Source organism: Lepisma saccharinum, chromosome 13 (assembly GCF_977018435.1).
Source record: "Lepisma saccharinum chromosome 13, izLepSacc3.1, whole genome shotgun sequence".
NCBI lineage: Eukaryota > Metazoa > Arthropoda > Insecta > Zygentoma > Lepismatidae > Lepisma > Lepisma saccharinum.
In genome coordinates this window covers 81539700-81563088 of record NC_139241.1, presented here as the reverse complement: position 1 = coordinate 81563088, position 23389 = coordinate 81539700, and the positions used below count along the sequence as shown (strand labels likewise).

The 23389-nt window shown below is 36.5% G+C and overlaps 1 protein-coding gene across 1 annotated transcript in view; it reads left to right on the top strand.

The window, feature by feature from the left end:
* LOC145997459 (uncharacterized) overlaps nucleotides 1–23389 on the top strand; it is a 30231-nt gene that overhangs the window by 1605 nt on the left and 5237 nt on the right. Inside the window, exons 2-4 of the mRNA XM_083134530.1 lie at nucleotides 9182–9744; nucleotides 18114–18227; nucleotides 19223–19316. Of these exons, the coding sequence (XP_082990656.1) occupies nucleotides 9196–9744; nucleotides 18114–18227; nucleotides 19223–19316 (757 nt within the window). The 5' untranslated portion in view covers nucleotides 9182–9195. The remainder of the gene's footprint in view (nucleotides 1–9181; nucleotides 9745–18113; nucleotides 18228–19222; nucleotides 19317–23389) is intronic.

Below are 23389 nucleotides of genomic sequence, written 5' to 3'. Positions count from 1 at the left end.
AAGGTTAGGTAAGGTTCTGTTAGGTTAGGAAAGATAGTTAAATTTGTTTTTCAAAATTATAAATTTTTTACGAACCATTCACGGATAGCCCCACGAACCATTCATATATAGCCCCACGAACCATTCATAAATAGCCCGACGAACCATTGACGGATAGCCCCATGAACCATTCATAAATAGCCCCACGAACCATTGACAGATAGCCCCATGAACCATTCATAAATAGTCCCACGAACCATTCATAAATAGCCTTAGAGATACTGGGCGAAAGGGAAGGGGGGTTATATCCCCATCAACCTCACATTGAGCACGCCACTGATCCTGTGCACGTCATGTTGTCGCAAGTTCGTAATCAGAAATGATGGACAGTAACTCACGTTTATTTACGTTCTAGAACTGTTACATAGTTACAAAACCACGCATTTGGAAACACTGATCGGTTGTGACATCATGAAACGCTCGCAAATATTTGGTTCACGTAGTAGACGGACATCAAGGGAACAGCTTTCGTGCATCGGAGTGACATTAATGTCGAAAATTACATGATTTATCGGCAAAGAAATTTCAACGAGGTGAAAACAAACTTCCAAGACCTTCCCTGTAAAATTGAAGAAATACGTTTTGGGGATACGAAAATTTTACCAATATTTCTCAGGAAAGAAAAAGGAATTCAAGGCCAGAAAGCTTAAATGATGAAAGAAAACACCATCACAAACTTCCACAACGTCAGAGAAATTGATAAAAGTAAGTAGTTTCTTCTGTAAAAATGAAGAAATCCGTTCAGGCGATACTACATATTTACCATCTGTGAATGGTTCGTGGGGCTATCTGTCAGCTACCCGTGTATAATGTAAAATTTTCACATCTGACTAACACAATAGGTTTTTTCGGTGAAGAAGGTTGGAAACATTGCATACCCACAACGTGAGTCAAAATGTGCCCCTCATATTGTGTGTTATAGAAGCGAAGAAAGGAATCAAAAAAATCACTCTGTATGTGAAAAATTGTGTTTGTTTTCGTGTAAAAAGCATAATGGCACCTTGAACTATGTTCCGCAATACACAATTGGTAAGTACGAACCATGCGAAACACAAAATATCCAATTTTCATGTGTCTCCAATATAACGAACTGTTACCAAGCAATGACAATGCTGTAAACAAAATATCAGTGATCATATTCATAACGCAATATCGCCATAGACTAGGTAAGAGTGGTAAAACATGAAACTATAACAAGTGATAATGGTATTTTCAAAATATTCGTTCCATAAGAAAAGTGTTGGAAATGCATTATTTCATTATGGTATAAGTAGCTTCCTTGGGTCTTTAACACCAATCAACAAATTCTGCTCCGTTGTTCATTTTAGACTTTCTATTCTTGTCGGAAATTAATGTTTTAGGCTTTGAGCCCATACTCCGTGTATATGCTGATGTCATTTATAGCCTTGTTTAGTACATCACAGAAATTATGTCGGGCCATTGACCCACTGTACCCTCTCGAGAATTACGTTGAATTATTTTTTAATCGACAGATTTCAATGTTTTATGTAATATAAAATTGGTTCCAGCATTTGGAAAATTCAAATGAGATATTTGACCCCAAAGTATGGCCTAAACCTTCCATTCGTTGAGCACTTTCGCTGCTTTTTATTAGCAAAAACTGGTTATGTACAAAATCACATAGCAAGAACAGGTGGAAAGATGATATAACCAAACTTAACACTCCTAACGATAATGTCACTTCTATTTTGGTTTCATAAGTTTCAGTCCTTCGTGTGTGATTTACTTTATTTTATAAAACATTTATGAAATGGTAGGCAACATCCTGCCTGCTGTTGTTGTGGAATGTCATGTTAGGTGCTGTAGTCACTTGTGCGATGCCTTTAAGCTATTCTGCTTCATCCTAAGGTAACATACATACTACCGGTATACTTCACAATAACACAAACACAAAGATTGAAAAATGAAATGGATGATAGGACAAACGGCAATGGTTTCGAATGTTTAATGATTTTTTTTTGAGCGATTTTACAATACCTGGTATTTCTCCATTTTGTTTGAAATTCGGCATACTCACTAAATTAGGGCTCCTAATCATGAATCTGAAGTTAAAATTTGGCGCTCACGTGTCAAACTTACAAAATAAGAGGGTCAGTTATCGCAACCGACAATGCACAATTGCTCATTATTTATCGCAAGATTTTCTGTTTCGAATACTTAAAGAACGAAATATATATATTCCTGATACGACCCTAAAATTTAACTATGTTTCCAAACCTAGCCTAACCTAACCACGCGCCAATGGTTCATGGGGCTAGTGCCAATGGTCTGTGGGGCTAGCCATAATTCAGGAATTTCTATGCGTGAGCGCCAAATTTTAAGTGCAGATTCGTGATTAGGAGACCCAAATTAGTAAGTATCCGAAATTTAAAACAAATTGGAGAAATTCCCTGTATTGTTAAATTATACCTTTTTTTCAAATTTTCATAAGAGAAAAACAAAGTATTGTTGAATTATAGACATGATTGTTACAGTAAATTTCAACCTTGATGATAGTAATTACCACTGTTTGAGTTCCAAAAAGTTCATTTTTTCTGTGAAAAAGAAGACGTAAAAGTATGCAAGCATCCACTCTTCCCATCGACAAGGCATTTTTCGTTCATAGAAGAAAGGCAAAGTGTCGCTGAATAGTGTGAATGATTGTGAAAGTAAATTGAAGTTTTCTGAAAATCAATAGCTCTGTTTCCAATTCCAAAAAGCAGTGCTCGAAAAATTTTCTTCAAAGCTAGGTACCAGCTCTGAAAATCAGGCACCAGGAAACTACCTACTTGCAATTGTGCATACTACAGAGTGTTTCAAAAGATGCACAACCCAAACTTTGAAAATGTATATCATGAAAACCACAAGAGGTATTTCCACCAGGTTTTCTGCACTAAACTAATCATGTACGCTATCACTGGGTTAATAAATTTATGTTAATATGTATCCAAATAAAAGCAATTACATTATTTTATAAAATATTGTTAATTTGCTGAAATCATCTGAGAATTGATTTTCAACAATATATACCAACATAGAAATTTTCAGCGAAAAAATGCAAGTTCGACCAGGACTCGAACATGGGTCTCTGATATACCGTGCCATTGCTCTAACCACTGAGCTACTGAGCCGGCCTGGCCTCGCCTGATTTTTCGCTGTCGCTGTTTTACCTGCGTGGAATCTTCTCTGCCAGTGCTACCACAACGGGATCTGTTGCCTGGTTCCTCCCAGCGTAGAGATGTTAATTATTGAAGATCAGGCACACACAGGACATGTACTACGTAGAAATTTTCAGCGAAAAATGCATTAACATCATCTTCACTGGGAGGAACCAGGCAATGTCGAAGTCTACTGTGTTTCAAAGCCAACATTTCCCGTTGCGGTAGCACTGGCAGAGACGATTCCACACAGGTAAAACAACGATAGCAAAAAATCAGGCGAAGCCATGCCGGCTCAGTATCTTAGTGGTTTGAGCAGTGGCACGGTATATCAGAGACCAGTGTTTGAGACCTGGTCGAACCTGCATTTTTCGCTGAAAATTTCTATGTAGTACATCTCCTGTGTGCGCCTAATCTTCAATAATAATAATACCAACTGTTAACAATTTGTGGGATCATTTGTTGTTGTTTGACTAGTCGTAAAAGAGTTGCTTTGTGAGGTACAGCAGAAGCAGGGGATTTTACTTGGAAAACCTCTTGCACATGAGTGTAAGAATGAGTAGTAAAATACTCTTCAGAAATACACACGTGCTGTTCCAAAGAATACTCCATGCTGAATGAATTAAAAGAACAGGCATAGTAGCGTCAAAAGTGAGCGAAGAGAATTCAGTGTAACCTGGGGCAGACTAGGATTCTCTCAAGAGTCCAATTTCGGCACCAAAATCTTAGTTTATGATTTTTCACGTAAATGTATAGCCAATACTTAGGCACATGTGGTGTGCGTCTGTTGACAATATTTCGACCTGCTAGGATTGCCATACATGTCCCAAAAATGGCACTTTTTCACTCAACCCACAAAATCGCCAATAAAAAATCCATCAAATGTTGCACATGACCAATATTGGTCGCAAATGAGAGATTGACATGGCATCAGTCATCAGACATCTAATTATGACCCTTCGATAATTTCTTATGTATTTTTCTCATCCAAAAGTGCATTTCTGGAAAAACTTTAACGCTGCCTGCCGCCAGTTATTAATTTATCTAAATTTTCTGTATAGAGGAAACTGATAATTTTAAGCATTGAAAAATATCTCAATGGATGAGACTTTATAATGCAGAAAACCCGGTATAAATATATCTTACTGTTTTCATGATATACATTTTCAAAGCTTGTTTTGTGCAACTTTTGAAACACACTGTATATGAAGCTGAGCATCACGGTATTAAAAAAAATCACTAAATCATTTGAGAAAACAAGAAATGGGGTGTTGGGGGACAAAGAGTAAGAAATTATTACTGACTCTGAAATGTTCACAAAGTTGATTTAAAAAGAAGAATAATAATTTGCTAACTTATGCTGTACTGCAATTTGAACTTAGAATCATCAAAATTTCATACATATTACAGCATAAGATCACAGTCGTCAGGCTGAAATTTTTAGTCGCCATGGCGACTTGGCAACCGGGATTTTTCGAGCCCTGCCAAAAAGTCCTATTTATAAGTGAAAAGAGTGTGTACAAAAGTGTTTCAAAAGTTGCACAACCCAAACTTTGAAAATGTATATCATGAAAACCGTAAGAGATATTTATACCGGGTTTTCTGCATTATAAAGTCTCATCCATTGAGATATTTTTCAATGCTTAAAATTATCAGTTTCCTCTATACAGAAAATTTAGATAAATTAATAACTGGCGGCAGGCAGCGTTAAAGTTTTTCCAGAAATGCACTTTTGGATGAGAAAAATACATAAGAAATTATCGAAGAGTCATAATTAGATGTCTGATGACTGATGCCATGTCAATCTCTCATTTGCGACCAATATTGGTCATGTGCAACATTTGATGGATTTTTTATTGGCGATTTTGTGGGTTGAGTGAAAAAGTGCCATTTTTGGGACATATATGGCAATGCTAGCAGGTCGAAATATTGTCAACAGACGGATGCCACATGTGCCTAAGTATTGGCTATACATTTACGTGAAAAATCATAAACCAAGATTTTGGGCCAAAATTGAACTCTTGAGAGAATCCTAGTCTGCCTCTGGTTACACTGAATTCTCTTCGCTCACTTTTGACGCTACTATGCCTGTTCTTTTAATTGATTCAGTATGGAGTATTCTTTGGAGCAGCGTGTGTTCATTGCTAAAGAGTATTTTACTACTCATTCTTACACTAATGTGCAAAAGGTTTTCCAAGAAAAATCCCCTGCTTCTGCTGTACCTCACAAAGCAACTGTTTTACGACTAGTCAAACACCAACAAATGATCCCACAAATTGTTAACAGTTGGTATTATTATTGAAGATTAGGCACACACAGAAGATGCACTACGTAGAAATATTCAGCGAAAAATGCATGCTCGACCAGGACTCGAACCTGGGTCTCTGGCATACCGTACAATTTCTCTAACCACTGAGCATTTTTCGCTGAAAATGTCTACGTAGTACATTTCCTGTGTGTGCCTGATCTTCAATAATTAACATCTCTACGCTTGGAGGAACCAGGCAATGTCGAAGTCTACTGTATTTCAAAGGCAACAGATCCGGCTGGCAGAGAAGATTCCACGGAGGTATAACAGCGACAGCGAAAAATCAGGCGAGGCCAGGCCGGCCCAGTAGCTTCGTGGTTAGAGCAATGGCAAGGTATGTCAGAGACCTGTGTTCGAGTCCTGGTCGAACCTGCATTTTTCGCTGAAAATTTCTATGTTGCTATATATTGTTGAAAATTAATTCTTAGATGTTTTCAGCAAATTAACAATATTTTTTTAAAATAATGTAATTGCTTTTATTTGGATACATGCTAACATAAATTTATTAACCCAGTGATAGCGTACATGATTAGTGCAGAAAACCTGGTGTACATACCTCTTATGGTTTTCATGATATACATTTTCAAAGTTTGGGTTGTGCAACTTTTGAAACACTCTGTAGTATGCACAATTGCTAGTAGGTAGTTTCCTGGCACCTGATTTTCAGAGCTGGCACCTAGCTTTGAAGAAAATTTTTCGATCACTCAGTATGTAAAAGGTACCTTATGCAAACATCTCAGTTGAAAACATGATGCAGTAGCCTTCTTTCAAGGACCACAGGCCGACAAGCATTTGTTTGATGCCTTCGTTAGTCGAGCGAAAATGTATAGTTAATATTATGTTGTAAATCTCTTCATAGTTTCATGGCAAAAAATATGCAAAAAACTGGTATTCGAAGATAAAAAAGAATAAAAAAAAGTAGTTTTGATTTGAACTGCAATGGTGGGGGTCACTGAAATATTTTTTAGAGCTACTTCATTTACCTTAATTCAGTGTTAATAGTTGGTGTTAATACACAGTACTAAACTACAAGGCTTGTCCGGAAAGTAAAGAAAAAAACAAAAAATAAGATATAAAAGAAATGTATTGCTCGCAACTAAAGTTACACTTGATTCACTGATACAGAGGCTATTTCTCCACATAAGTGCCACCATTGTCCAAACATTTGTTCATACGCGGAACAAGTTTTTGTATCTCTGAATCGTAGAAATCCGCTGCCTGCATCTGGAACCAAGTTGTGACTTCTTCCCTGACTTCATCATCGTCGGCAAAGTGTTTTCCACCAAGATTTTTCTTGAGGTACAGGAACAGGTGGTAGTCGCTGGGTGCAAGGTCGGGACTGTATGGCTGATGGTCAAGGATCTCCCATTGAAACTGTAAAAGCAGATCCTTGGTGACATTCGCTGCATGGGGGCGGGCGTTGTCATGAATAAAGCGGATTCCATGTGACAACATGCCTCTCCGTTTGTTTTGAATTGCACGTCGAAGATGTTTCAAAGTGTGGCAGTAGGTTTGAGCATTAATCGTTCTTCCAGGCAGCATGAATTCCACCAGCAGGATGCCGTGGCGATCCCAGAAAACGGTTGCCAGCAGCGTACGGGTTGAAATTGACGTTTTCAATTTTTTGGCTTTTGGAGAATGAGTATGGCGCCACTGCTTGGATTCAGGCGTATGGTGGAACACCCATGTTTCATCACCTGTCACAATGGAGTCCAGGAATGCATCTCCCTCTTCTGCGTAGCGAGTAAGAAAGTCCAGTGCATATCCCAGTCGTTTGGTTTTGTGTTCGTCAGTCAAATGTATCGGGACCCAGCGTGCACACAACTTTCTGTACCCTAACCCACTCACAACTTCATGAATAGTGGTTTTCGAACTGTCAGGAAACATCACACACCATTCTCGAATTGTCACCAGCCTATTCGCATGCACCTCTGCTTCAATACGATCGCGAAGGTCGTCAGTGATCACAGACGGCCTCCCACTTCTCTCTTAATCATGAACACCACGTCGACCTTCTGCGAAGGCACGGCAATATTTCGCCACATTTTGACGATTCATTACGTTCCCGTACACAGTCACAATTTCTCGGTGGATCTCTGATGGACGCTTTCCTTGTGCCTGCAAAAACCTGATCACGACACGCATTTCGCACTTGGCGGGATTCGGTATCGCCGCTGCCATTTCCAACGCGTGTTCCTCGCACAAGACTCAGCGCAGCACTGACGACTCACTCCCAATCCTCGTCATATGGATCACGGTTACTGCCAGAGTTGCCAATTTTGGTACACATTTTTCCCCTAACGTGCAAATGTGTTTGTATCTTTACTTTCCGGACAAGCCTCATAAATACACAATACACAAATACTACAAAAATAATTATTTTCGATATGTAGGCATAAATTTATTTATTGAATGTTTCGGTAATTTTTTCTGCCAATTTCTAAAAGTTGTCAAAATTTTCTATTTATTTCTATTAATGTAGGAGCCGAGCTATATATATTTAGTGCCATTAACACCTAATACTACTTCCAAAAGTAAGTCAATTGCTTTAAAACATGCATCAGCTCAAGAGACAAGCAGACGATCCACCATGCCATAATCCATGCCGTTTGTAAACTACCTTTGGATAGCTTCGCTGGGCGACGTCTGCATAAGCCACTTGTAAGATATGGGCTGAGTTGGCTGGTTTAAGAACACATGTAGTGCATAATCAAGACGACAGTAAATGAGTGACTGGTTGCAAGAAAAGAATCACATAGGAGTATACGGAAGAGGGGGAAAAAAAGTAGTTTTAATCTCAACTGCCATGATGGGAGTCACTTGCAATTCTTGTGAAATATTTTTTTAAAGCTATTTTATTTGCCTTAATTCAACATTCTATAGTTGGAGTTAATGCATGTACTAAACTAAATTCACCATGCAATAAAAATATTAACCACCTGGTTGATGTAGTTGAGTTCTTTTGAAGTTGTTAGCTTTATCAAGAGGCGAGGTAATTTGCACTTAATACTACTTCCACAAGCAAGTCAGCTGCTGTTAAAAATGCACCACCAACAATTGCATTCGGAATCAGCTCAAGAGACAAGCTGTTGATTTGTCCTGTTTGACCTGTTTTGTCATGAAATGATGTGAAATGAACTGCAAAATGTGAGATAGACTCTTAAACACGAAATTTAGAGTTTATTTACTGGCAGGACACTTCCTCAATTTTTAATTATCCTGTGAGTTATGCAATTCACGGGAAATTGATTAATCCTGCTGTAAATGTTTGAGAAGCAAAAATATACCTCTTTATACAGGAATAAACTTAATACTCTGGTAACTACATAAATGTGCTATTAGAAGGGATATGTTTATTTTGTGTAATAAGTGCAGTTTTTAAATCAAATACCTAAATTTTGATTTTTTATTTACCAAAAAATATGTGCCTCTCCTCTAGGCATCACACACAACACATTTTCGTTCACGTTTTTCATGCATTCAGGCTATGTCACTTACTGAAGTTTTTTCATTTGTTAATAGATACCACAAAGTACTTCATAATTCTACAAAATCACTTCATTGTGATTCATTTTGATCCAAACTCATGTCTAGAACCTTACATTTTATGTGTGAAATGTCACACACGTAACACTGGAATGCTCAACTTATATTATTGTAAATTCTCTTTTTGCAGGCAATTTTGCCATTATGGATGACAACCAGAAGTTTTGTCTACGTTGGAGCAGTTACCAGCAGCAGTTGAGCCAGGCCTTGTGGAACTTGCTTCATCAAGAACTCTTGGTGGATGTGACCCTTGCATGCGACGGACGATCCATCCGAGCGCATCGAGCCGTGCTGTCGGCATGCTCCTCATATTTCCAGGACCTTTTCATGGAAAGCATTCATCCTCATCCTATAGTTATCCTTAAGGATGTGAAGTTTGAAGAGCTCGAAGCTCTCGTGCAGTTCATGTATCACGGCGAAGTTAACGTGTCCCAACAAGACTTGCCGGGATTCTTAAAAACCGCCGAGACGTTGAAGATCCGTGGGTTGGCCAGCAACGAACAGTCTGTTGGTGATAGAACGGAACCTGATAGGATACAGGGTGCTGATTTAAACAGTGTTTTAGATAAGGACAGTACAAATGGTGATGCTAAGAGGGGCGAAGGTCCATTGGTAAAACGAAGGAAGCAAGAACACATTACAGAGTCTGATATTCCCAGTCTGCAGTCTCGCACAAACGAAGCTAGTCACCAGGTAAATATTTGTACACCCTTATTCAAGTAGCCCAAACGTGTAGTTTTCAACTTTTGATCTCACTACTGAAGTTCTCCCACATTCAAGTTTTCAGTTTGGAGCATAAGTGTCCTTTCATCAGTTTCATATGATAACTCATCCTCATTATTGCTGTTAGCAGAAGTGGCAAAAATGTGATGTGATGTAATGTAACACAAATACAGTCAGTGAATAGTTAGTAACATCTAGGAGTAATATTTGAGGACATGAGATAGAACATGTGAGATATATTATACAGAGCTGGTCTACAACTTTATAATATGATAACATATTTTAAATGGATTATAAATTGCACAGTACTTCACAACAGGTTGAGAGGTGATATTTTATTTTTAATACACCTTATGCTTTGCTAACAAGTTCCTCAGAAATTTTAGAAAGAGGGTGAAAAATGTCAATAGACACCTTGTTGGTGTAGTATTATTTTCCTGTAGTTTACGGTTATTACAACCATAAGAAAACAGTTTTTCTTTCTTTTTCATTAAATTTAATTCAACAGAAAACATCCACTCATATGGGATAAAGTAAACAGAGCTACACAACAAGTTGTAGAACACTACAACAAACTTTCAGAAAGGAGACTTGATAGGAAATTCTACCAGCTAATTCAGGAGGAACAAGTTAAATACAACAACAATGAAAGAATGGAAGCAGTTGATGTCACTGGTAAAATAGAAACTAAGAACATTGACAACAGATTATTTATAAATCTTAAGGATATTGAAGTACCTGATGAGTATATAGAAATTTATCAATTCGGAATGAAATTTTCAGTTGGTAGTGCTTATATATACAAGGAATTGTGATTACAATAGAGAAAGCCCTGAATTTCTTAGATGATGAGGATGAAAAGAGAAAATTACGAAGTCTCACACATGATGCTCTTGATGAACGGTTAAGTTTTGAATACAACAGAAGAAATAACAGAGGTCCAAAATACACAGAACGGGAGAAAGAGCATATAAGGTTGGGGAAAAAAGTTCATAGTTTCAAGATCTGGTTGAAAGAAAACGACATTTTCTTAATAAAATCGGACAAGGAAAATAAACCTGTCCTTATCCGAATTAAGGACTATAAAGAAAAAATGGAAGAATGTTTCAAAGTAAACAATTTCACAGAAACCTCTCGAAACCCTATAATTAAAATAATAAATGAGGTAAAGAAAGTAATTGAAAGCAGTATCACGATACCAAGAGAAATGAAGAAAAAACTCATTGTCAAAAATTCAACCCTGCCGATTGCCTTCGGACTACCAAAAACTCACAAACCGGGAACTCTAATACGACCCATCATTGCAACTTTCACACATCCTGCATACAAACTATCCAAATATTTAGTTGAAAGGCTTGCTATAATTAAACAACAAACACCATTCAGTGTTCAAAATGCATATGAAGTGAAACAGAAACTAAAAAATATTGTTTGGAATAATGAGTATCGTACTGCAAGTTTTGATGTTGAAAATTTATATTCTAGTGTCCCAATAGAAGGTGCCACAGATGCATTACACAGATGGCTTATTGAGATGAAGGTTAACCCAGTAGAATCATGGGAAATGGTTCGATGGTTTACTGTATGTGCAAATTACAATTACTTTATATTTGATGGCAAAATCTATCAGCAAAGTAATGGTCTATCAATGGGAAACCCAGTATTCGGAATCATCTCCAGCATTTTCCTTCATTACATAGAATCTCCAATTGTTAATGAGATAGGTGCGGATATCAAACTCTACATACAGATATGTAGATGATGTGCTAATTATTGCTAAAAATGAGAACACCATCATGGACGTATTTAAATTGTTAAATGAATCACATCGTCACATAAAATTCACTTGCGAACCCATGAATAACAATGTAATTTCTTTCCTTGATCTGCAAATTAAGGCAACTGACTCAACAATTCAAACATCAGTCCATAGAAAAAAATTAGCAAGGGAAAAATACATCCATGCCAATTCATAACATTCGCGTACAACAATGGATAACATATTTTTAATTTTTTTCCTCAGAGCACAAAGACTATGTTCTAATAATAAGGATATCAAAAATGAAGAAGAAAGGCTTTTTAATATAGCAAAACAAAATGGCTTTCACACTAACAGAATAAACCAAATCAAAAAACAAGTTCGCAAGAAAATTAAAGGAAAAGAGAAAAACAGACAAAGATGAAAAATCTGTTCAAAAGAAATTTGTATGCATTCCATTCCACAAGGGATTTTCACATAAAATTGCAAAATTTTTTAGAAGTTTTAATTTCAAAATTGTTTTTAAATCACCAAGAAGTTTGGAATTTACATTTAATGAATTCAAAATGAGAAACTCTCTACCAGATGTGGAAACCACAGGAATATATAATATAAGTTGTTCATGTTCAAAAGATTATGTGGGACAAACAGCAAGGAAAATGGCAATAAGATGGTACGAACACGATTTGGACATTATAAATCTAAAGCCAAGAACAGGTTTGTCAACTCACATCATCGAAGAGAAGCATTTGATTAAAAAGAGAAGGGTTTTAAAAAGATTGACGGGAAACCCAGAGTTGAATGTCTGGGAAGCTTCGTTCATTGCAGAAGAACACTGGAATAAATTAAATAATGAAAATGGTAACATAGATCCAGTATGGAGTTTTCTTTTTCACAAATGGAGTAAGCCACCATCTTTAAAATTTAATTTAACAGAAAACATCAAGAGACTTTGTGAAAACAATGATGAATTTGAATTACCTGATGATATTTGGGATTCATAATTTTACATAAAAATAAAACAGACCAAAGAAGGACTAAAATTAAATGGTGTGACTCAGTTGTTAGCATATGCAGATGATGTAGACTTACTGGGGGATGATGTGAATACAATTAAGAATAATGCTAAAATATTTTTCAAAACTGCTAAAGAGATAGGTTTGGAAGTTAACAAAGAGAAAACTAAATATATGCTTACAGGCCGAAACCAAGTGTTAGGTAATAATCAAAATCTAATTATTGATAACAACTCGTTTGAACCAGTTTCCAAATTCAAATACTTAGGAGTAATATTAACATGAAAATTATATTAAAGAGGAAATAAAAAGTAGGCTTAATTCAGGAAATGCATGTTACTTCTCTCTTCATAAACTTTTGTCTTCTCGTTTAATATCTAAGAAACTAAAAGTTAAAATATACAAAACAGTAATTTTGCCTGTAGTATTATATGGATGTGAAACTTGGTCCCTTACATTGAAAGAGGAACATAAATTGAGAGTATTTGAAAATAAGATCCTTAGGAAAATCTTTGGACCTAAAAGGGATGAGGAGACAGGTGAGTGGAGAAGGTTACATAATTTGTATTCATGTCCAGATAATATTAGAATAATTAAATCAAGAAGACTTAGGTGGGCAGGCCATGTGGCACGAATGGGAGAGGAAAGCGGAGTTTACAGGATTCTTGTTGGGAAACCTGATGGTAAGAGACCTGTAGGAAGGCCAAGACGAAGATGGAGGGACAACGTTGAGATGGACCTAAGGGAAATCGGTAGAGATGGAAAAGAGTATATAGAACTTGCTCAAGATAGGGAAAGATGGAAGGCCTGTGTTGCTGCAGCCATGAACCTTCGGGTTTAAGAAGGCTAGGGAGTTAGTTAGTTAGTTAGCTTCTTTTCACAGTTAAGTTGCTACATTACAACAATGTAACATTGACAGCATCCATTATATAATGGATTCTTTTCGTTTAAAAAAATTACTAACCATTGTTATAACTGTATCTTTAGTCAAAAAGGAAAATAAATGTCTGATGAAGGGAGCTTGTGTTCTCCTGAAACGTCACGAAGAAAAACTGTTTTGTTATGCTTGTAATAACCGTAAACTACAGGAAAATAATTCTACAAGGCAAGCAATGTGTACATACAATAAAAACTATTGTTGGTGTAGGTCTCTTAATTTCACCAAAATGAAATGAAATGGCTGCCCGAAAACTACTGTTCTTCATCCATGCGATTGTGATTTTGTAGTTGTTAAACTAAAGTCTGTGGTGCACAGCCCTGTAACAGCCAGGGCCTGTTAAGCAGCTTTTTCATTGGGTGACGCGTGATCAGCGCATCGAGTCTCACCTCCGTTGATTTTTCACATTCAAGGGGCATGTAAGAGGCCATCTGGTTAGGCACCCAAATGTCAACCTCACTTCCCCGTAGTACATCCTGGTAATTGATTTTTGCAGGTGAACGAGGCTCTGGCATCTTGACCTATGACGAGTATAATCCTCTGTAGGACTGTGTGTGGGTTGTCCTGGGTTGCTGTTGCATGTGCTGAGTACCCCTTTGCAGCCTCAGCTTTTAACCCAGGAAAGAATGTTTTAGTCCTCAGACACATGTTTATTTTAGTTATGGTAAGGGGCTGGTCCCCGTATAATGTGACGGATACAAAATAGCCAAAGTGCTGATGCACCCACAATTTTCAATTGAATCAGTCAATCAATTCTGACATCCAAGACGTGAGCCAGTTACTTGTTCTTTTGAATTGTCCTCATGAGTCATTATCGAAGTTTGGGAGCTATCTGTGAATTGAACCCAGAACCAGTCGTACCAAATGCGAGAGCACTAACCATTTGACTACATGGCAAGAATATATTAGAAATATTTACTTCGTGCATTTTGCAAATGCATATATAAGCAATCAATGGAAAAGAAATGATATTTTATATTGTATTGTGTTATGAATTGAAGTATTCGCAGAAACCTGACGTCAGTTTTTGGCACCTATTCAAATGCACCGGTCAATCATTAAGAAACTGGAAAGTTTACTTAACCGGGTAACCAGTGTCTATCAGACACTGTTGCTTCTATTTTTCGTCACATACTCCAAACGACACTTCCTCTGAACATGATATTATTTTACTTTGTTTCTCTCTTTTTTTTCTCATTTCACAATATTTGACTTTGTTTGATAAAGAATATCAGGCGTAAAAAAATATTTTCCATTTCATTTACGTAAACGGGCAAGCAGTGTCTGTCGGAGACAGTGTGCAATTGATATGTAAAGAAGTCTGCTTGAATATGTAATAACTAATGTTTAATAAAAAAATAAAGTATTTAATACATAAAAATATTATTAACTCTAAAATAAAAATAAATGAAAAATATATGAGCAATAAAACAATTTCCTACTACCTTCCGGCGTAATATATGTTTCATATACTATTCTGCAAAAATTACAACAACATGTAATTACGATGACGATGATGATGAATACAAGAATTATGGACATACCAATGATGATTAGGTTAAATATCATGTTACTCTATTGTGTCCACAGCAATGAAACATAAAAATCTCGCATTAGAAGGGCAAGATCCAATTAAAACAATGCAGTGTCCAACAGGCACTCCTTGCCTGGATAAGGGTTAAAATGAACGAGATCTATCTAACAAGATGTCATCTGCTCCCATTTACCAAAAAGTTCCAAAATATCTCCTACCCTAGTGGGCACCATGTATGTTCAATACCACCGCTGGAGTTCTTCCATGTATTTTTGTGATGTTGATGTTACTACAATTATTGTCCCTCTCAAAACAATTAGCCTGATACAAATTTTCATAGTTGTCTTGTATATTTTATAGACCTAAGCCGATACCAATGTATTGGTATCAGCCGGTACTAGTGGTATCGATCACAAGGTCCACAAAAATGCCCCACAACACTTTGGCAGTGTCTAATTATGCTGGAAATTATGCAAAATTCAAACTTACTTTTTATTTTGCATCAATTTTCTTATTTTTATTTTTTGCGAATTACTCACTTATGACAAATATTTAAAAAATATATATTTTTATTATATAAATAAATAAAAAATATAAGGTAAAAGTCAATTACTTACGCCAACATGAGTCTCCCTTCTTCGATATATGCTACGTTACGGGGGTTCAACCGCCCCCTTCTTCAGGCACTATCTAGGCATGAATCACCACCATGCCATGTCAAGTTTATCAATCAAGGAAAAGGTTCTTCTTCTTCTTCCTCTAATCCCTTTCTGCCATCATAGCGTAGGGTTGGTTGCCTCGATCCATCTCCTCCATTCCTGTCTGTTTCCCATCATTCTCTTCATCATACTTATTGTCTTATTCCTTTCTCTTCCAATCTTTTCCATTCTGTCTTCAAACATTATCCTTGGTCTTCCTTTACCTCTCCTACCTTGCACCTTTACTTCTAGAATTTGCTTTACCTTTTTGTCTTCATTCATTCTGAATACATGTCCCCACCACTTTAGCTGTCTTTTTTCAATTGTTTTCTCTAGCGACTCCTGTTCCACCTCTCTTCTTATTCTTTCATTCCTCACTTTATCTCTCCTAGTCTTATTAACAGCTCTTCTCAGGTATTTCATTTCACTAGCCTGAATTTTACTCAGATGTTTATCTTGAAGTGGTAAACTTTCCATTCCATATGTTAATGTAGGGACCAATACTGATTTGTATAGCTGCATTTTTGTCTTTACTGCCACTTCTTTCTTTCCCATTATTGTTTTACTGAACTGATAATATACTGTATTTGCTTTTCTTTTCCTATTTAGGATTTCTTCATCACACCTACCATCACTTGTTATGATGGTTCCTAAATATTCATATTCATCTACTTCTTCCAAGTTCTCGTTTCCATATCTAATTGCTATTTCATGATCTTTTTCTCCTTTTGCCACCTGCATAACTTTACTTTTCTTGATATTAATCTTCATCCCTTTTCTCGCAAGTTCTTCTCCCCATTCTATTACGCTCCTCTGTAGATTCTCTTCACTACTAGCAATTAAGACTATATCATCAGCATATAGCAGTACTTGCAGTTGTACTACTCTCATATTCCAATATCCTATTTGTACTCTTGGGGTTCTTCTTTTGCAAATTTTAGTTATTTCATCCATTACATTAATGAAAAGTAAAGGACTGAGACTATCTCCCTGTTTAATTCCTTTTCCTATTTGAAATTCCTTAGACTCGTTTCCTTCTATTCTTACTATTCCTTTTACATCCTTATATACACTTCTTATTGCTTTAATAAGTTCCTTAGGTACTTCCTTACTTTCTAATGCCTCCCACAGATATTTTCTAGGTACAGAGTCAAATGCCGCTTTCAAATCTAGAAATGCTAGGTATATTCTTTTATTTTTGTCCAGCATTTTCCCCATCATTGTTCTTAATATAAAAATGTGATCTTGAGTCTGTCTCCCAGGTCTAAATCCAGCTTGTTCCTGGCATGGGGACCCTGACCTCTACCAGGCGCGTCCCTCGGGTGGCGGATGAGGGATCCCACCAGATATGGTGGGGTGGTCCGAATATAGAATAAGGACCCGTGGACCAACAGGGAGCCCAGTGCCTGGGGGCTTAATACTGGGCCACCCTCTCTCTAGGGGTTAAAATATAGAGAGCCGGCCCGGAGGGCGAAGACCAACGGTTCCAGAGGCGGAAGAGGATCATAGAGAAAATCCCAACGGCAATGGAAGCGGAAGAGTTACGACCTTAGTGGCCAATATGAGCCACTAAGAAGCGGATTGGATATCTCCGTCAAGGAAAAGGTTTCGGGTATAAAATGGTGAAAGATAATTAGATAAAACTTGTTCCCGTTTGAAAGTAAAATCCATGCCAATTATTATTGTTTACTAAAATCCACGTATATAAATAAATAAAAAAAAGTTTAAACTATAAAATCCCCATGCCCCTGACGTCCGTGTAGTTATCAGCTCTTGCTTCCTTATGAAATGCAGGAAACTGGCACAGGCTATTCCCCTGAAGAAAGGGGCAGTTGAACCCCCGAGACATAGTATATATCGGCGAAGGAGACTCACGTTGGCGTAAGTAATTGACTTTTACCTTTTTTAATGTACACCAATTTTGCGATTACTTAACATGTATTTTAATTTTCTAATGTTATTTTTTAATATTTTCAAGCAAAATTCTTGGTAAATTGATGCATATAACTGGGGTAGAATACTTACATGCTACTATTTTGAGCAGCTTTAAATTATTACAGTTTTAGTATCGGTGGGAATCTGTAACATTATTGACATCAGTATCAGTTCAAAGTGGTATCGGCTCAGCCTTAATATTTTTATGAATATTTAATGGTGCTTTATTATATTAAAGAATTACATATGAACTGAAAATTTATTTTAAAATATCTGGGAAAGTCTTGAGCAGCCAAGAAATATGCTTAGCAATATTAATAAGACCCTAAGCATTTATACATAGTAGATTAAAATCTAAGGTTACAGTAATTTTTACTAGGAACATTGTAACATTACATTGTAGTGTCTTTGAGGTCGAGGATATTTTAAGTCATATTTTCTGTTAAAATGTTTTTTTAAGGTGGATGCACCAAAGAATGAAGCAACTTTAGACCAGGATACAGCATGTGTGTTAAAGAATATGAAAACTGACGAAGAATCATTTCCTACATCTGACCGAGAACATAGGAGAACTGTAAGTTCAAAGCTCTTGTGAAAGTATTTTCTGCGTTAGCTTTAGATAAATTTGCCAATCCTCTCTACAGCTGAACAAATTAGGAGAGTCAGTGATTGGTAATCACTAGTTTACAAATTTTTATATAATTCCATAAATTTTCCTCTGTTTCTCCATGAGGTGTTTCCATTTAGAGTACATATTTTTACATAAAATGCAGTATTTACCCAATTTTGGTACAGGCTAATTTGTCCCCCTCTTAATAGGTGAATTCCCCATTGATCAATTCCACAAGTATCCATGCAAGAATTGGCAAAATTACTGGGTTAAGTTAGCATAAACACTTTTAAAAAGCATTCCTGCATACACAAATGAAAATGAACGCCTCTCAGTGGGCTAGAAACCTGCCCAGACTGTGCCAGAATACCAACACGTGGCAGAAGAACAAACTACCACACCAGCAGTAAATGAACAGGGAGAAAAAAATACCCTTGTGAGTTAGCACCATCATGCATACCAGACAGGAGGCAAAATCAATAGCAATAGAAAAACTACGTGGAAGTATAAGTCCATTAAAATGGGTTAAGTAGTTTTTTCTTCAAGCTTTGATAAGATTGAGATAAACACAAAGTACATTTCTTTGTGGGCCAAAGTTAAATATATTGGTACAGAATACCACATTTCTACACTCATCTTCGGTACAAATAGTCCTAGGTTCGATTCCCAACAGGGCTCCCAAAATTTCAAAGTTGAACTAGCATCTCGGGGCTACTTGAAAGCTAAGATCGTGAAGTTCAGAAAAACAGAAGCAATGAAACACAATGTTGTTACCATGCATCAACATATAGAGGGCCACGTGGCAGATCTTGGTCCTCAATGTGCTGTTTTTGGAACACGTGAGTTGTAAATTTTATCTGCTACATTATTGATAACGGAAAAAAGATTATTTTTCTAACTCTCGGTGTTTCTCTTTACACTATTGTTCCTGTCCTCTCTCAACCTATATTTCTTTCCAGGCTTCACACACTCCATCTTTAGACGGAATTAGCCAACTTATTCCAGGACTTCAGGATGACTCAGGACCCTCAAACACACTAATGTTTGGATCTGGTAAGTATTTTTTTTTAAGTTTCCTATATAGTCATTACTTTAAAAGCAAAATTACAGTGCAAAGAGTGATCACATTTTGGGATCAAAAGCGATAGCTATTGTAAAATCACTTTTTGGTGTTAAAATTGCAAATAAGACCCCAAATTCGATTCAAAATCTACTCATTACTAGGACATGCCACTTTTCATGTAATAACATGTTTTTCTTTTTCACTTAAACTTCTTTTGAGCCCACCACAGAAACTAAGGCTCCTGGTGTACATTGTTTTTCAATACTGCCGCATTTAGCATAGAATTTCTTTTTATTTTGGAAATAGTGATTGCAGATCAGCAGCTCTGATAGAGGCCATGACAAAATTTCCAAGAAATCCACTTGAACATAAAATATAGCACATGCATTCCATTTCAGAGCCAGTGAGGTGGAAATGTGTACCATGACCATCACATTGAAAGAAATCTTATGATATGGTGTCCAGACATGCATTAAAAGCTCAATTTTCTGCATGAAAATGTTGTCACTTGTTACAGTCTGCATATTTCACTAATGAAATTGTGGGTGCACTGATGTCGCTGGCAAATTTCTGCCCCATGGAAAATGAAAGTGAAACATGCTACACTGGCTGCAGCAAGTTTGAACTACACAAGAGTCAGTTCTAATGTTTTCCCCACAAGCATGCATAGTGTTTATTTTTAATGGAATTAGTTTTCACTTTTGGATGAGAAATGCTGGACTTTTAAGCTGTGTTCTTATTATTTTGAACAGGTTTAAAGCTTGTGAGTATTTTCATTCAGGGTGGCTACTCACCGGGAATTCTGCGATAATTCTTGGCTCCGGGAATTATGTGTGAATTCTGCTTGATTTTTTTTCCGTAGACGTGAAAAATTGCAACTTTTATTAATCCAAATCCTATTGAATTTATACATATTTATAAATGAGGCCTGAGGCAAGTTTTTGACAGTTTAGTTTTAATTTTTATCGAGGAAGGAAAAGAATGCTGTGCAAAAAATAAAACTGAATTCTCTCGATCCGTTTACTTTGTTAGTGTCCTTTGTAGAGCAATCTGACAGACGGAAGATTATTACAAGATATCTTGAAGATGATTAGGTAGATTTGAGTTTGAAATTCTTACACAATTAACAATTTTTCGCAGATTAGAGTATCCTATTTTTGACTTGTGTTTGTAGATGTATTTCGAGTCTGGGTATGTGAAATGGCAAATGTAAACTAGGGACCTCAAATTAAATGTTTTAAATATACCGTTTAATTAAATTGAATTAGAATTTTTCGATACATTTGAATCACACAGACCCTTTATGTTGTTACTATATTTGTGTGTGTGGGTGTTGAGTGGCTGTAATACGTAAGGTTGAAATATAGAGAACATCTGCTTGTAACCTTGAATTTTTGTAAAATTCGCCTTGAAAACCGGGAATTATACTTGAATTTTATCATGATCCTAGAGTAGCCACCCTCTCATAACAGCACAGTGCCGATAATGTAACGTCTATACTCCATTTGAAGATAAGAAATGAAGAGTTTTGTGATTTAAATATTGCAATATAAAATAAATTAGATAAAGAAAGCTACTTTTCAAATATATCTCGTGCCAACCTTCGTGGTGGAGTGGTTAGCACAGTGTGCTGTGATGCCAGGGTTCCTCGGTTCAAATCGTGATTAGCAGAGAAGCGAAGTAAAATAAACTAAATGAATCAAAGATGTCTCGTATTGGTCGAAATTCTCACTCACCCATGCTTGCAACTAATGACTTGCTCTATTTGTAAAAATTCCTGCATCATAAGAAATAACCTGGTAATTTGCATTCCAACTCCTGTGTAAACAATAAGGAATATTATTAAAGACAAATATATTGTATTTTTTTAATCTAAGGTGCACCTTTTTGGAGGTTTTGGGTGTTGAAAATTTAGGTGCACTTTGGATTCGATGACATCTTGATTGATTGATTTGCTTTTTGTGCCTCTTTTGGCTAATTCATAATTTGGCCGATTCATAAATGTACTGCTTTGTTGCTGTACTGTAATCACAAACCACTGATTGTGAGCACGAACTCTCAACTGAACCCAAACAAATGCTAACCACTATCAGGTGCATCACAACAGCAGGGCTAAGAACTCAAACTGTATGATTGGCATTTAATGGCAGAATAGCCCAAGAAGCACGTGCATGCCCACGCAAGGACTAGGGAGACTGTGGTGCCATCTTCATTGATGTCACCATGCTTCTCATACACCAAGGTATATCTAGGAAATTTCATTACATTATGACCAATAGTTTGATTTTTATAAGTGAAAATCAGGAGCCAAGAGCAAGTGAAACACCATGTATAAGTATACCATGGTGTTACTATAATATAGAATGGAGTTTTTGCCAATTTTACTGAAACACCAGTATTGATAAAAATCACCCTCAACAAAACTTTCTTAATTCAGGTACTCACATTTTTCGCGAAGCTATTTTAACCACTTGCCTGACACAAAAAAGGTCCATATTTTACACATTTTTTTTCTTGTGTGTTTGTAATGTACCAATGTCGGCAATTAAGGAATAGTAACGAAATTCTATTTTTGGGGTCAAATAAGGTCACAAAACTATTCAAAAATCATCCATAATTATTAACCCGAGTTAACTCGTACATATAAGGAAAGTACTACAAATGTTTGAAAATAGCATATAAACTGTCGAAAATAAAGTGTCTTCACATTTTAATGCTGTCCAAGGGCAATAGTATCTTGACTCGCGACGAATCTTCTTTCCTCTCGCATCACTGGAAAGGTGACAACTACGTAGTGTCACGGGAATCCAAGTAATTTTCTATTAAGTTCAGTAGCCATGGAAAACGTGAGTACCTGAATTATCTATTACCACGTCTCTCATTCCTATAGTATGAACATTTTATTATGATAGTATTGTTAACAATAAATGTAACAATGCAACAACAATGTAAATGTAATGCTATGCAGTATTGTTCTAATACAATACTAGTATTACCAGTGTGTACATCTGAGTGCCTTAAATTGGAAGTAATTTTTTTTTCTCAAGAGCTGAAGCAGTAATTAAGGTATGGCTCACATTGAGTTTTCTTATATTAAGTCCACTTTATGCAGATAGGCTAATTGAGACTGGACCTACGGTTTAAAATGGGATCCGAACCACTATGTGCCTTCATCAGGTTTGAGTTGAAGAAATATGGTAATCTGGCTTATTACACAATGTAACAAAAAAATATTTTCTTTCTGTTCCTGGGTAATAATTGTTATTTCCTAATTCCTTGTGTTCCAAAAGTATAGAAATTGGGTATTATTCCTCATAAACTTTGTTTTTGTAGCCAGGACAATGATGTTTTACCCTTTTCCAGTACACGTTTTTTTCTCATTATGAATAAAGAAGATAAATAACATGTCATATTGCACGCTGTAGCAATATACTGGTCTCCCCTATAACTGAAATGGACAGGTCTTGGCATTCTGCCAGCAACAATAGTGCAAATCGTGCAGTTTGAAGCGGTTCATTGTCATCCTAGCTGCCTAATTAGATGCACGTTTACAATGGCATCAAGAAGCTCGAAGTATATGGCAGACGAATTTTGTTATGTCTGTTGCCATTTTATCGAGAAAAGAGGAAATAAGTACTCTGTGAAAGCATCTGCTAAAATGTGTGAAGCATACAGAGCATATTTCGGCATGTCTGTAGGGGAACAAGACAAAACCTGGGCACCTCATTTCACCTGCGATAACTGCAAAAAAACTCTGGAAGGTAAGACGGAAAATTAAAATGTAAAATTTTAATAATTTCAATTATATATTAAATATTTAGGGTTTTCTTGAAGAGGCCTAAAGTTTTTTGTTTATTTCAAATGTATTTTGAAAAATTACTTTTACTAACACCTTACATGTTTAACATGGTGGATCCTTCCAAACGTCAGGCTGGAAAGAATGCGCAAGCTATTATATATCCGGATATACCTTCGTCCATTGCCCCTGTGCCACATTGCCCTGAGTTTCCCGTGCCCACTCCTCCGGAGAAAACCTGCCCTCTTCAGAGGAGAGTAGTAAGTC